Genomic DNA, 13,834 nt, shown 5'->3' on the forward strand with positions numbered 1-13,834 from the left:
TCTCTCTCCACACTTCCTTCAACATTGTCTATTTCCATCCTTTACCCTCTATCAATTTGATGGGGTGTTTATACTTTAGTATTTCCAATTTTCATTTTAAGTATTTTAAATTATTAATTTATTTTTATTATTTTATTATTAATATTCATATTTAAGTATGTTTTCATATAACTTAGTGTGCCTATTTCTTCACTTAAGAAATTTAGTTCATACTCTTTGACCACGTACCAATTGTGATGCATGTTCATAATTCCATGTAGATTTTGGGTGCCAAACTTATCAGAGCTTTTTCATGCAGATTTTTTGTTGGTCCTTTTTTCCTTATCCTAAATGAATTCTAATTATATAAAAAATATCTGCATCTTATGTAATTAAAATAATTTCCTTCTGGAACATTTTCTATTCCATATCATATAGATCTAACCCTAACCATTGTGAACGATGTGGATTTTTCATTTGCTTATCCATTTGGCCATTATTATGGTATATGGTATAAAATATTGGTTTATACCTATTTTCTGCCAAATTGCTTTCTGGTTTTCCTACTACTTGTTGAACCAAGTTTCCTTCCATTAGTAGTTTTGGGGACTTTTTTTACAAGCCAAACTAGAATAGCTCACTGACCTACTACTCTATTTTAAAAACTCAGTAGCAAATAGTTTTGATAATCATTCTTTTGTTTATTCTGATAGTGGCAAGTCCCTTGACACATTTTTAAAGAAATATGCTGCCCCCTCCTGGTATTTTACCAAATTACAAATTCTAGAATGTCATGGCAGAGCTTGTATTTTTTGTCAGCAATGCCAAAACCCATAGGGCACCTCCCTCCCGATGAAGGAATGCTTTTGTGGTATAAACCAGTAGGCAACACTGTAGACACGAATATTCTCAACATCTTATGTTCAACTTTTTACATTGCTTTGACTTTTTTGTACTATAACTAAACTCTTGAAACTGAGTGCCACTATTATTAGACAAGAAAAAACTAGTCTTTTAGAATGCTTAGCTGATTGTGTGGAATAAAGTCCTAAATTGACTTCTCATGGGAGTTCAGATTTACTTTGCTCTTTTATATAGCACCTGGGCAAATAAGAATCCAGTTCTGTGGATTTGCTAAAGCTACACCATTCTCAGCATATAATCTAAAAAAGGAGAAAAAAGATTTAAATCTTTTTGTCCTTTCTTCAAAAGGAACATTTTGCATAGTTTTCTCCAATTTCAATAAGCCAGACAAGTAGAGATGAACTGTGATCTGTATCACTGAAAGGAATACTCACTATATATGTGTGTATTTCACATACAAGTACTTATTAGCATTTCTATCAAAGTACAAAGAGAAAGAGTAAATGAAATGATACATTTTGCATGTATACATGAGACAGGCTTACAATTAAAAGACCTGGAAATATTTTCCATTATGAAGATGTTGGGGAAATAGTAGCTGAATCACTAGGTGGAAAAAACCAAATGCATTCTCTTTAGTTAGCCTAGGATGCTCTTCAGCTAGTAGTGATCATTGCTAATAGCTACCAGACAGTTTTATAATACCAATAATAAATAAAACAGGCCTATTTATCCAAGAACTCTTCACCTATTAGAATAGAAACCTGATTTCACTTGAATTTCCTTTGATTTGCTCTCAACTATGCTTTATTCCTAATATCATCCGCCATGATAAGATATGCTGACTATAAAATGTAACTATTAAATGATTCAAACTTGATAGGAACTTCATGATAGATGTGCTACATTAGAACAAATAATGAAGTGATCAGAAAAAGTAAATATATTTAATATGAAACAAAGAAGCATGAAAAATTTATTTTTGTTAAATAAGGCAAGACATTTTAATGTAAAGATGCCATCTTTATTTACAGGCTAATAAAAAAATATTCAACTCAACTTAACTAGATATAATACAGTTGTTGCAAATATTACATCTTTTACAGATGAGCCCAACCCTGAATAGAAGGATACCGAATTACATAATAAATAATGTTGTGAAATAATGTTTAACATACATATGTATAGGAAACATCTTTAAGTTTCTGAAGTCAGACACAAAAATCCCCACTGTGATAAAAGCACCACCACCAAGGAAATTCAATCATGTCTTTTAGAAAACTGTTCAGTTACTTCTACTACTAAGGAATTTTCATCTTTCTTAAATCCACCTTAATATGATCCTGTGTAGTTGAAGTCAATTATTTTGTTAAATTCTGAAGTCAATGCAGATGAGGAATCTTCAGAAAATGGTCCTGATATAAGATGTGTATATATATGCTTTGGTCTTCATCTAGACCTTTTCACAACACATATATGTACACACATGCACACAGTGAGTGTGCATACATGCACACGCACACACACATATACACACATGTGCCAGTCTGGTTTTGTCTTAGAAGTAAATGTATAAAATGGTCTAAATGACATATGGTAGTTTCTTTCCTATAAAAATGAAAACATCAATACTGCTTTATGTTGGAAATGTCTCAAATCTAACTCCTCTTTGGACCAGTGTCTAAGAGGTATAATCATTAGAAAAACAGACAGAAACTGGAAAAACATATTTGTAGTTCCTAGTTCAGTCTCAAAGTGCTACACCTCCCAGGTGAATTTTGAACTGCAACACTTACCAAAGCACCTGTAAGGCCACCCATTGTGGTAGGAGACACAGATTTGTTCACAGTAACATCTTAGCAACAGTGCTCTAATCTGGGGCTTCAAAACCAAGGTAGAATAGAGATGAAGGGGAGACAAGTCATAAAGGCATCTACCTGTTTCTATAATTCTTTCTTCAAAAGTCCTTGAAAGAGCACAGCAGCAGGCTATGGAATATCAACAAAGAAGTAAAGAGTAGTGTTTTCAATAACTTTGCTTATTTTATGAGATTCAACCTTGTGGAGAAAGAATTTCCACTGCAAAAATCCTTCACAACATCCTCCAAATCACATCATCTTCATAGATATCTCAGGTTTGGGATTATAATAACTCTTCACAAATCTAAAAATTAGTTCTTTCTGACCCAACAGGTTCCATAAAGTTTTAGACACAGATAAAAAGGAGGATATTCTCTGAAAAATGTGATAGTCACCATCATCGCTCAGGCTTTTTGGAAAATAGGGGAAAAAATAGACTCCATGCCCTAGTGGAATAGTTTTTAGATTTGCCACAATGAAAACCTCACTGTGAAGCATTACAAAAATGAATATACACTGAAATCCAACTGCAGATTTCATATCATGCGTGAAAAAGCAAATGCTCCCCCACCCTCCCACCAAAAATGATGTTAGAGTAAACAATGATATGCACCTTGCTTGCTTACTTGGTTCTACTATTAAATACTAGCTTTTGCTTAAAGGCAATGTTATGCTATAAGGTATTTTAATATCAATAACAGCATACAATATGAAGTGCACTACTGTTAAAAATGTAACATGGAGATATAATAGCAAAGCGATGTGAATGATACTGCTCCCAAAATAAAACAATAATAACCAAAAAAACTGTCATTGAGCAATAGTTATAAACAAGATTTATAAATAGCAAAATCAATGAATAAAGTATATACATTTTAAAGATTTCTCTATAAACAAATATATAATGCACCTAGGAGAGGCTAGGAACCTTTTCCTGCAACATGTAACCATTTCAACATTAGGCATTGAATAAACTGATATCCTAAAGGCCGTTTAGGTTTTTCTCCATCTACATAGGGTCTTTAAAACCATGATGTTGGCAAAACTCATCTTGTTAAGTACAATGCTTTGATGCTTCCCACTAGGGTAAAGTGGTTTACACAATAGCAAATGAGAGCAGTAAAAACAGGTTTTGCTCTGAGATGAGAGAAGCTAGCACATTTATAAAATTTGCATAAAAATACTTTAAGGACAGAAAGAAAAAACTAACCAAACATCAGTGTATCAAGTTTCCTAATACTTCATGTGTGCCCTGAGCCTTGAGACATCAATTATCAGTTACTTTAAAACTAATCTTCAAAGGCAATTGTTTTTCATGTTAACAACAATATTGAACTTTTAAGTACCAGGACTATCATGGCATGACAAACTGCATGAACAACTCAAAATGTATAAAACTAATCTCACAGGAAACCAGGAAGGAAGCTTGGGAATGAACAATGCCATGCACATGCATCAACATAATTGTGAACAGATATTTTACACTTATTTGAATTTTTTAAAAAAGTATAATGTGCAAGAACTCTTCAGAAATTATTTCTAGTGCAGCATTGATTGACAAAGGATTACTTAAAACTACTTTTTAACTGCATTAAGCAAAGCTGAAAGGCATACTCATTACACCTAAATGATCACTAAGAAATGATTCAGGAATCAAAATCTGTAATAAATAGAAAACTAAATCATTCCCTCAATTTGAAATATTCAAATGTGGAACTTTTTTGTTTTGAAGTTAAGCCCACTTTTCTGCTCTTAACAAAATAAAATTTTCCAATTTAAAACACCACAATATAGCATTCTGGAATACACTTAAAACAATTTAGTTTACTCTTTTGTAATTAAAAGCTATTTCCTATTAGATTCCTGTTAACACTGTCCTTCTGTTAAGTGAAAAAAAGGAACCAAATGAAACAATTATGCTTCATTTTGTACCTTAAAAGCTTAGTAATATCCCTTTGGGAAAAACATGCTTTGGTGCTTACAATTTTAAGAAAATAAAAATTGCTTTACATGCAATTGCTAATCATGGTTTATCACAGAAAACGGAGAGTTTTAAACATTTAGAATTGCTCACAATGAAGCCCTGAGGTAACTGCCTTTCATTTGGGCAATAAACAACAGCCTCCCTTTATTTTTAGATAGTCCTTTTCACAATCTCCCCTAGAATATAAAATCCATAACAGTCTGAGCAACAATATTGCCTGCAGAAAAGTCAATTTAATAAACTATTTATGACAAAGATTCTGCTGACTCAGCTAACTTGGATGCACTGTCATTGAGGGGAGTTTCACTCGAGGTTCCCAGGTCTCCATTTTCATGTCCATCAATTACTGGTTTCTTATTAAAACCTGAAAAAAGAGAGGTATAATAAAACAAACATGTATATTAATAGGATAAAGAATAATTTTAATACCTTTACTTCATTCTCTAAGGGAAAACCTACTATAATAATTATTAGTTAGGTGAGAAAACATGCCCTAAACTATTAATAGGGCTTGTTAGTCTTAACAAGAGGCTACTCTAATTTTGCACAAGATGTCATTTATCACTAGGTTTACTCATAATGTGTAAATTTTGATTATCAGCAATTTCTGGATATTTGCATTAATGAAATCAAGTAGTACAGATGACTCAAAAAATAGCAGGTAATAAAATTAATTTCTATTGTACTTTGGAATGCATTCTACTGTCACTTTAGCTAAATGATTACCACTGCTATTAAAATTACTTTGCAATTGCATCATTGCAATTGCAATAAGTGATTTTAATTGATAGAAATTTTAGAAGAAAGCAACGAGAACTAAGCTAATATAAAAATTTGAGGTTGGATTAACTACAATATGGATAATCTCTACACAAACAAACATAATGTAACCCTATTATTTGTAAGCTTTTGAAGAATGGATATGTAATATGGCGATCTATGGACATATCATTGCACTAGAATAAACATCCCTTTCACATAATTTAGATAATGTCTCATGGAATATTACAACTTATACAAATAACTCAATCTGAAAGGATTAAAATAATATCCAGTTACTTAGCATTGCCTCTCAAGATAAAATAATAAGTAAAGAAACACTACTCCTTTGACTTCTCCAGTAGTTTGCTAAAGATATTTGTCATCAAACAACTACTAATTAGTAGGGTTTTAAAAAACAAAGTCAAATATCTACTTTAGGAATCTAAACACATTACTTTACCTTGTAATAGTTTTATGTCCCCGCTTGCACCTTTCCGATGAGCAACAGGATTTCCACTTCCCTCTAATTCATCAAGATACAAACGATAACGGTGTCCACTCTCATCCTCATACTCCACATTTTCATCATCAGAATCTACCTCAGGAGCAACATAAACTACTTCAAACTCAATCTCTCCTCTCTAAATTGGTAGGGTGAGGAAGAAAAGAAGAAAGTTATATTTCTCTCGGTTAAGCACTTCTAAATTCTAAAGGATCATTGCATTTGAAAAAAGACAAATTTCAAACTTTTTTAAAAAATTAATTTTAATTCAACTGATGGAAAGAATTATATCAATGTACTAATAAAGTTAATCTATGACAAGTTATAATTTCCATTAATACACTTAATAACATGGTACTTATTTTACCTCAGGCAGAAATTCACCATAAAAACTATAATAAATAATTTTGTATTCATTTTAAACTTGTACTATTGAATCTGAAGATATAGATCTTCCTCTGAATAACTAGAATAAGCTTTTAAATATCAGTATAAACTTTTTTGTCTATTTACTAGCTTTCAAAAATTTAAGAAGTATTTTACTAGATTTAGAACTTCCAATGACTTATGGACAATATTATATTTGAGGATTATTCTAATCATAATTATAACTTATACTTGTGAGTCTGTCTACTTTTAAAAAAAATTTTTACTAATGGTATGTTATTTTAGAAAATGCCAAGTTCTTCCTTAGCTATGTGGCTACAAGCAGCTTCCAATAAATCTGGTAGAATCTGCCTAGGACCTAATGATTAAAGAAGTCGTCTTACTAGATGACCTTTTAAAAGAAATGTATAATGTGTTCTGTTCTTTTTATATCAGCATGTAAATCTTAATTTGTTCTATATTTAGAAGAAATAATTGTTTTATCTGGTACCAACCATAAGTTCTTCCCTAGTTCTATTTCTCAGGGCTTTTTCCTACCTTTGACTAAAGCTAGTCTTTCTACCTTTGTTCTTGATTCCATTCTCTCTTATCTCTAAGCCAATTGTCAATGGCTTCCTGTCATTTATTTTTTAATCTTTCCCTGTCCTTTGGACCATTCCTATCTGTCTATAAACATACCCAGGTCTTCTCAATGTTATAAGAAAGGAATAAAAAACCAAAAAACAAATGACTATCATCTTTATCCTTCTTCTCCTTCATATTCTCAACAGTTTCAGAGAAAAGCTGAAAATTTTGCCATGCCGTTTATAGAAGAGAACCCCTCTGTAATCTTTGGGTGGACTCTGCATTAGAGTCTCTTGGAAGTAGCACATTTTTACTTAGAAGAGGTCAAAGAGATAATGATTAGAAAAAACTAAGTTGATCAATCATGTAATAATGATTCCCAGTCCACAGCTATGCCACATTACTTGAATTTGTACTTCAGTGTTGCTGAAGCATTCCCCTCGTCCATACTAAGGCCTAAGTGCCCTTGTGACTGCATTCATTCACAAGTTGACCCACTCTAGTTAGAAGTATAGCTATGAGCTTTTATGACTTTAGAAGCGATTCCCCTGCCACATCAGGCCCTTCAGCAACAGACCCTAAGCAAATATAAACTAGCCACCTGCAGATGGTAAAAATGGACAAACTAGATTTTAGCAAGCCAAAAATCCAGATCCCAACAAGCATTTCAGGTGTTAGTACTGACACTTTATACTTTCTAGTATATATATTCTTACCCTTGTTATAGGAAAAGTTAAGTAAGGTGTGTGTTTGCAATGGGCAGCAGAATGCAGAGTTTTGGAATTCTGGGGTAGAGCAACTGCTGTTGGAGAGAGACAATTGATCGTGGGGACACTGTGGCTTTTCTCTCTTTGGGTGAACCTGAGATTAGCTTTTTTCCTGTGGCATTTGACTGCCTGATCTTCACATCCTACCTGCTGTTTGGATTATCCTGTTACTCTGTTGGCTATTTGACATCTGCCGAGTTCCTGTGTTGCTCTTGTGACAACTGACAGCTGATCGTGAGACCATCATTGGGCCCTGTCAGACTTACACACAGACCCTTTTCTTAGATCATCAAAAGGGGGGCTTAGTGTTAACCTAGCTGAGTATAGTAATTTGGAGTTATATAAGAGTATCAGAGTAGAATAGGGAAACACTCTGAAGCAATCTCTGTGAAGAGATTTGTAGATCTGGGGAGGTGTAGATAGTTATAAGAGTAAGTTATAACCAAATCCCTTCTAACCTGTCCTTATTGTATTAAACAACTGTTATTTTATAACATAGGGCTCTGTGTGTGTCTTATCTCAGGGTTTGGCTCTGCCTGAACTGGGTCTGGGTGGCCTTCCCAAAACCAGGTTACTCTTCTGATACTGGCCTAAATAATAAATAACATCCAATCCCATTCCCAAATCCCTTAAGTCACTCAATAAGTCATTTTTAAAATAACTACTATGAATCTGATAGGCATTGAGGATACAAATACAAAAGTAAAACAAGTGCTTGGACTTAAGGAGATTACAAACTATATTAATATGTAATTTTACCTTAATGGATTATATTTATGGCTATGCCTTCTGCTTATGAGTTTTTTGAGTTGTTGGCTTTCCCCTTTTCCCACCCAAATCATTACCTGACAACCAGCATCCAAAAATAAGCCTCTCTACCAAATGTTAAGTCTTTAGAAATAAAAAAAAATCTATTTTTAGTTGTGTTTTCTTTATTGTTTTACATTTCTATGTGGTTTTTATTCATGTTTAAAATATACTTCAGATATTTCAGAATCAATTTCTAACCTAATCTAGATCTCTTGCTAGACAAGTCTGAGAAGAAAAGATTTTCCTTTAAAAAAATTTATTGACACTTTTTGTTTTTATATCACTTACACTTCCTAGTATCTTCTCCCCTCCCTCTGAGAGCACCACCACTTATAAGAAAAAAAAATACATCAGGAAAACTAATCAAGATAGCAAATCAAGTACATTATTATGTGCAGTGTTCCATATTTCTATTTCCCCCACCTTTCCAAAGAAAAGAGGTAGGTTCATTCTCATATTACTTCTTTGGAGACATGCTTGATTATTATAATTCCACTGCATTATTTCATAAAGTTTTCTTTAATGTGTGTCTGACTAGAGTTCAAAAAGTCTCACAACTTCAACAGTGAAATAATCTCAATATCTTGATACCTCAGAGGACTTAAAGTAAAGTAAAAAGGTTGCAGGCTTACAAGTTTTCACATAATAAAAGATCTAACTGATAGTCACAACTATATAAACACAAGTGAACTTGCCTGCTGGGAAAGAATAGTTACAGCTTCTTTATGCTTAGCATCTCTCAGGTTAACTCCATTGACTGCCAGAATAGCATCTCCAACATGCAGTCCTCCACAACGATCAGCAGGTTGTCCAGGATGGATTTCAGAGATAAGAATTGGAACACCATGTTCCTTTCCACCCTACCAGCAGGATAATTTTATTAACAAATTATAGTCATAGTCAAAATGATCAAGTTCACTTAACATTCAAATAAAATCACAAAAAGATTTTCATGAAAACTAAGGAACTTTAAAAGTTCTTTTCTAGTAAAGGATGATTATGTATATACAAAGTCTAAATTAAAATAATCTATATAATATCAAAGATCAAAAATAAAATTCTTTTATCAAGAAACTGTAATATTTATTATACCAACTACCTACAAGTTGCTCAGGAAAAAAAGACTAAAAAAAAACCTTTCTATTCTATTGAAGTTACTGGTCTTGTTTTTCCTCAACAGACCTTTTACAATTTTAAAAGCAAATTTCTACTCTTGAAAAATCTATACTACAAATGTATAGGACACTAACTCTTCTCTACTAATTTTATAAAAGAATTGATGACAAGTTAATATCTAAAATAGCCAAATCAATGTATACATTTACAATGTCATTATTAAACTAAATATAGAACCCAGAGGTAAATGAATATGTATAGTTTCTTCATCAAACATAAATGAAATTTAAAGAATAGTAATCTTAATTATCCATCCAGAACTAAGGTCTCAGAGCCTCTAAGCATCAAAGCTATCACAAAGTCCATGTCCTTATAAAGGAGATGGGACAATTCCCAGGCCTCTCAACTAGGACATATATAAATTAAGTAAAAGAATAGAAGCTGATCAGACAAGCAGAGAGCAATGACAGATAACAAAAGGACCTTAAAACAAAAACAAAAAGAAAAAACCCACAAAAATAATAGGCCCATTTAGTATAACAATGAAGAGCTTCGCCTCCATTTCTTGGTATCATTTTTATTTACAATCATAAATAAAATTATGATAATCCTAAACCTTCATCAAAAAATAGTTTAAAATGTTTAAAAATCACTTTTGGCATTTAAAGAAGATAAACTTAAGTTACCTTCAAAAGGCTAATTCACTGTTTTACAACATAATAGCTTGGACTATAAATCTAAGTAACATTAAATTGTGTTGTTGTCAATTAATCATTTGACGAAAATGTGTAAACTTGTTCAATTTGGTAAGTACATTTACTCATGAGAACTATGGTACAGCTCAGAGATTAACTATGACTCCAGAAAAACAAAATGGTATTTTATTTAAGTTATCTGATAAATTTAATGAAACCTCTCCATCACAACAATTCCTTAATAAATGTGTCTGAGTTTTGCAACTTAAAGATAATTTCTTTATAGGCTGCCTGGATTGGATTTTGAATGGAAATTTTAAAATACTCTCTTTCCCAGACTTTGTGTTTAAGGCTTTTGTCAGAAACTCATACAGGAAACATTTCTTTTACAAAAGGGACTTTTTTCTTCTCTACCTTTGTGTTTTTGTTGGTCTTGAACTCACACCCAAGAGGAAAAACTTCAAGGCCCAAATGATTGTATAATAATTAATTATGTCTGACACTTTTTGATGCCATTTGCAATTTTCTTGCCAAAGCCACTGAAGTGGCTTATCTCCTTTTCCAGATCATTTTACAGATAAGGAAACGTAGGCAAACTGAGTTAAGTGACTTGCCCAGAGTCACACAGCTGGTAAATGTCTTAAGTCTGGATTTGAATTCAGATCTTCCTGTGTCTAGGTCCAGTTCTTTATCTACTGTACCACCACCTGGTTGCCCTGGAATATGAATTTTCAGGATTAATATCTATAGATCTATAATTATGAGTCATTTCAGTGCCTCAGGATAATTGAAATGTTTTAGTATTTATTTTAAAACAGATCCATAACTCTGCTAAGGATATGGAGAAGACTGTAAATAAAATTAATCATTTTGGTTTTGTAAAATGCAAAAAAAAAAAAGGCTAATTCATCACTTTATTTTTTGAAGGAGAATTACTTGCATTTGTTAAAACTAAATTAAACTCTGGGTCTTAATTTCCATAGTTTATTAATATTTACTTGAGTAAGAGAAAGCAGACAAATATAGTGAAAAGCCTATTTCTAACTAGCCACATTAGGGCTTCTCCACATGGCTCTCTAAGCCACCTTTCTTTCACCATGAGCCCAAGTGAATAGAGAAAGGCCAATTCCTGGAACTCCCTCTTTTATTTCTTCCCTTTACCCTGGATCCATAACCTGATCCTTTCCAGGTCAATGTGCCTAGGTCACTATCCCATGACCCATGCTGGAACACTCTGACATGACATAGCACACACAGTATATATAGGTAGGAGCCCAGTACGTGATATTGGGAGGGGGGTTCCCTTCACACATATTAAATGCAATTAGAAAAAGCACTAGAAAGAGAATGACTTCTTACTGTAATTGAAATGCCAAGTCCTTCATGATCTTCTTTGAGAAGAAGAACCTTTCTGATTGGACCAACACCTTGACTTTTCTTTAAGGAATCTTGATCCTAGTTAAAACAAAACTTTTAAAATTAAATTAAGCCTTTTGAATAAAATTATACTAAAAGACGTTAACTCATTAAAGGCCACCATATAACCTTCATTTAGAAATCCTTATTTCGGGGAAGGCAACAGGTTGTCAAATAATAGTTGTCATGAACTATGGGGTAAATAAAAAATCTTAGAAGATAAAATTGGATAACTTTACTTAGAAGTATGGTAAAGATTCATATACTTTTTGAACTATCCATTTTAAATTTTAACTGTCAGCTCAATGACTCATAAATTATTTTCAACCTAGGCTAAGTAACTAAAGAAGAAACACAAGGCTTTCCACTCTGGATATTCACACTCCTGTGCCCTCAGGAATATATATGTACTCCTACTGTCTTTCTTGCCCTACCTTTTCTATCATCACTCAATTTTAATAGTAAGAGAAAAAAATATAGACTATACAAAGAAAGGTGATTATCCTGCATGCCATCCTGCAACATGAATTGAAGAATCTTACTTCCCAGTACAGGTTTGCCACCTATAGTTTGGAAAAGATTAATGGAACTAATAAAAAAACTATTGTATAATTTTATCCTTGCAGACCATCCCTTATTACTTATACATACAAACCCACCACTACCTCCCAAACATGCCAAAAACATACACTTCTAATGCCAAAAGTGTGAAGGAGTTCAGGGGGAAGGGCTTATTGAGAATGGAAGACGCAGAAGCAATAGGTGTAACCAGCAATATACTAGGTATTCATCAATTCTTGGTAAAAATAGATTTTATGGAGATATAAACATCATTTCATTGTCTTGGAACTATTCCTCTTGCAAATACAAAATACTCACATAGGGGCATCTAGGTGGCACAATGGCTAGAACACCAGGCCTAGGGCCAAAATACTCACATGAGCCAAAATGGTAGTAATTTCATTAGAGTAAGATTTTTTTCTTTAAGGGCAGCTGTTGCAATCAGATTTGATTTGGATTTAGCTGAATGAGAAGTAAAACCAAGGAATACAGTTGTAGTGGTGAAAGCATATTATTCTATGTACATCTCAGACTCTATCTTCATTAATTCAAGATCAGAGAGTGTCAATATCCCCAAATCTGTGTTTTAAATTTGGTAATCAAATTAATCTTAACATGTTAATCAAACCATATTTGTCTATATACTGTACACAGAAACTGATAATTTATATAAACAACATTATTTAGTTAATTTTACTTATTATATAGATGGACTGACTTTAGGGATAAGAAATTGTGGTAACAAATATACCCATTAGACCAACTCTCTTGATTATGTTAGACCTAATTAGGGATTTAAGGAAAATTTTGAAATATGACCCACAGTATTTGTACCATAATTCTTAAGGCTACTATTGATCACCACTTTCTAAAGTACCACTATAAGTGGCAGGTATTCCAAGGGCTGGTGAAACCTTTAGGAGCTATTAAGATATTTAAAAATGATTTTGCATATAAAATGAATATACAGCAGTCTTTTATTGTGGATTTAATGAAGAGCTCTTCCTGAAGAGACTGAAATTAACATAGACCCATTAAACAATAGATTTCAACAGAAAACGGGTTAGTTGTAGGAGGATTAAAAAACATACATGTCCTGGCGGTGCTTGCATTGATCGTTTCAAGTCATTACGTCCTCTGCAGGCTCTAATAACTGTTTTATGACGATGCAGGTGGATCTCAGCTTCTAGTTGGTTCCAAAGTTTATCATGAGCAGGTCCCTTCATATCTCGACCTAGTAACTGGATCTGTTGGACTCTTTATTTAAAAGAAAAAAAAAATCATTCAGTTTATCTATATGGCTAGCACCATACTACAGTGCTATAAGAAACACGAGAGAAATATAACACAACCCTTGCCTTAATGCATCTTATAATCTTGTTGGGAAGACAAATACTCATTTGAAACAATGAGAGAATAACACAATACTTAATATTTAATAAATTAAGTAATAATTTCAACAAAATCAAGTGCAAGTGCCTAGTTAAAAAAATAAGGATGTGGTATTAAGAGAAGAAATCCAAATGGGCAGGATTTGTCAAGGTCACGGAAGAAGTGAAGCTTAAGAC

At 32.8% G+C, this 13,834-nt stretch overlaps 1 protein-coding gene across 2 annotated transcripts in view; it reads right to left on the minus strand.

Annotated features, from left to right (window-relative positions):
- Nucleotides 1-1,818: 1,818 nt before the first annotated feature.
- Nucleotides 1,819-13,834, minus strand: part of GOPC (golgi associated PDZ and coiled-coil motif containing) — a 55,175-nt gene continuing 43,159 nt past the window's right edge. For both annotated transcript variants that reach the window (XM_001379641.4, XM_007484479.3), the window contains 5 exons: nt 13,358-13,523; nt 11,649-11,744; nt 9,174-9,338; nt 5,909-6,089; nt 1,819-5,050 (listed from right to left, as the gene is read on the minus strand). In XM_001379641.4, the coding sequence (XP_001379678.1) occupies nt 4,932-5,050; nt 5,909-6,089; nt 9,174-9,338; nt 11,649-11,744; nt 13,358-13,523 (727 nt within the window). In that variant the 3' untranslated portion in view covers nt 1,819-4,931. The remainder of the gene's footprint in view (nt 5,051-5,908; nt 6,090-9,173; nt 9,339-11,648; nt 11,745-13,357; nt 13,524-13,834) is intronic.

The sequence above is a fragment of the Monodelphis domestica genome, chromosome 2, assembly GCF_027887165.1.
Source record: "Monodelphis domestica isolate mMonDom1 chromosome 2, mMonDom1.pri, whole genome shotgun sequence".
Classification (NCBI taxonomy): Eukaryota; Metazoa; Chordata; class Mammalia; order Didelphimorphia; family Didelphidae; genus Monodelphis; species Monodelphis domestica.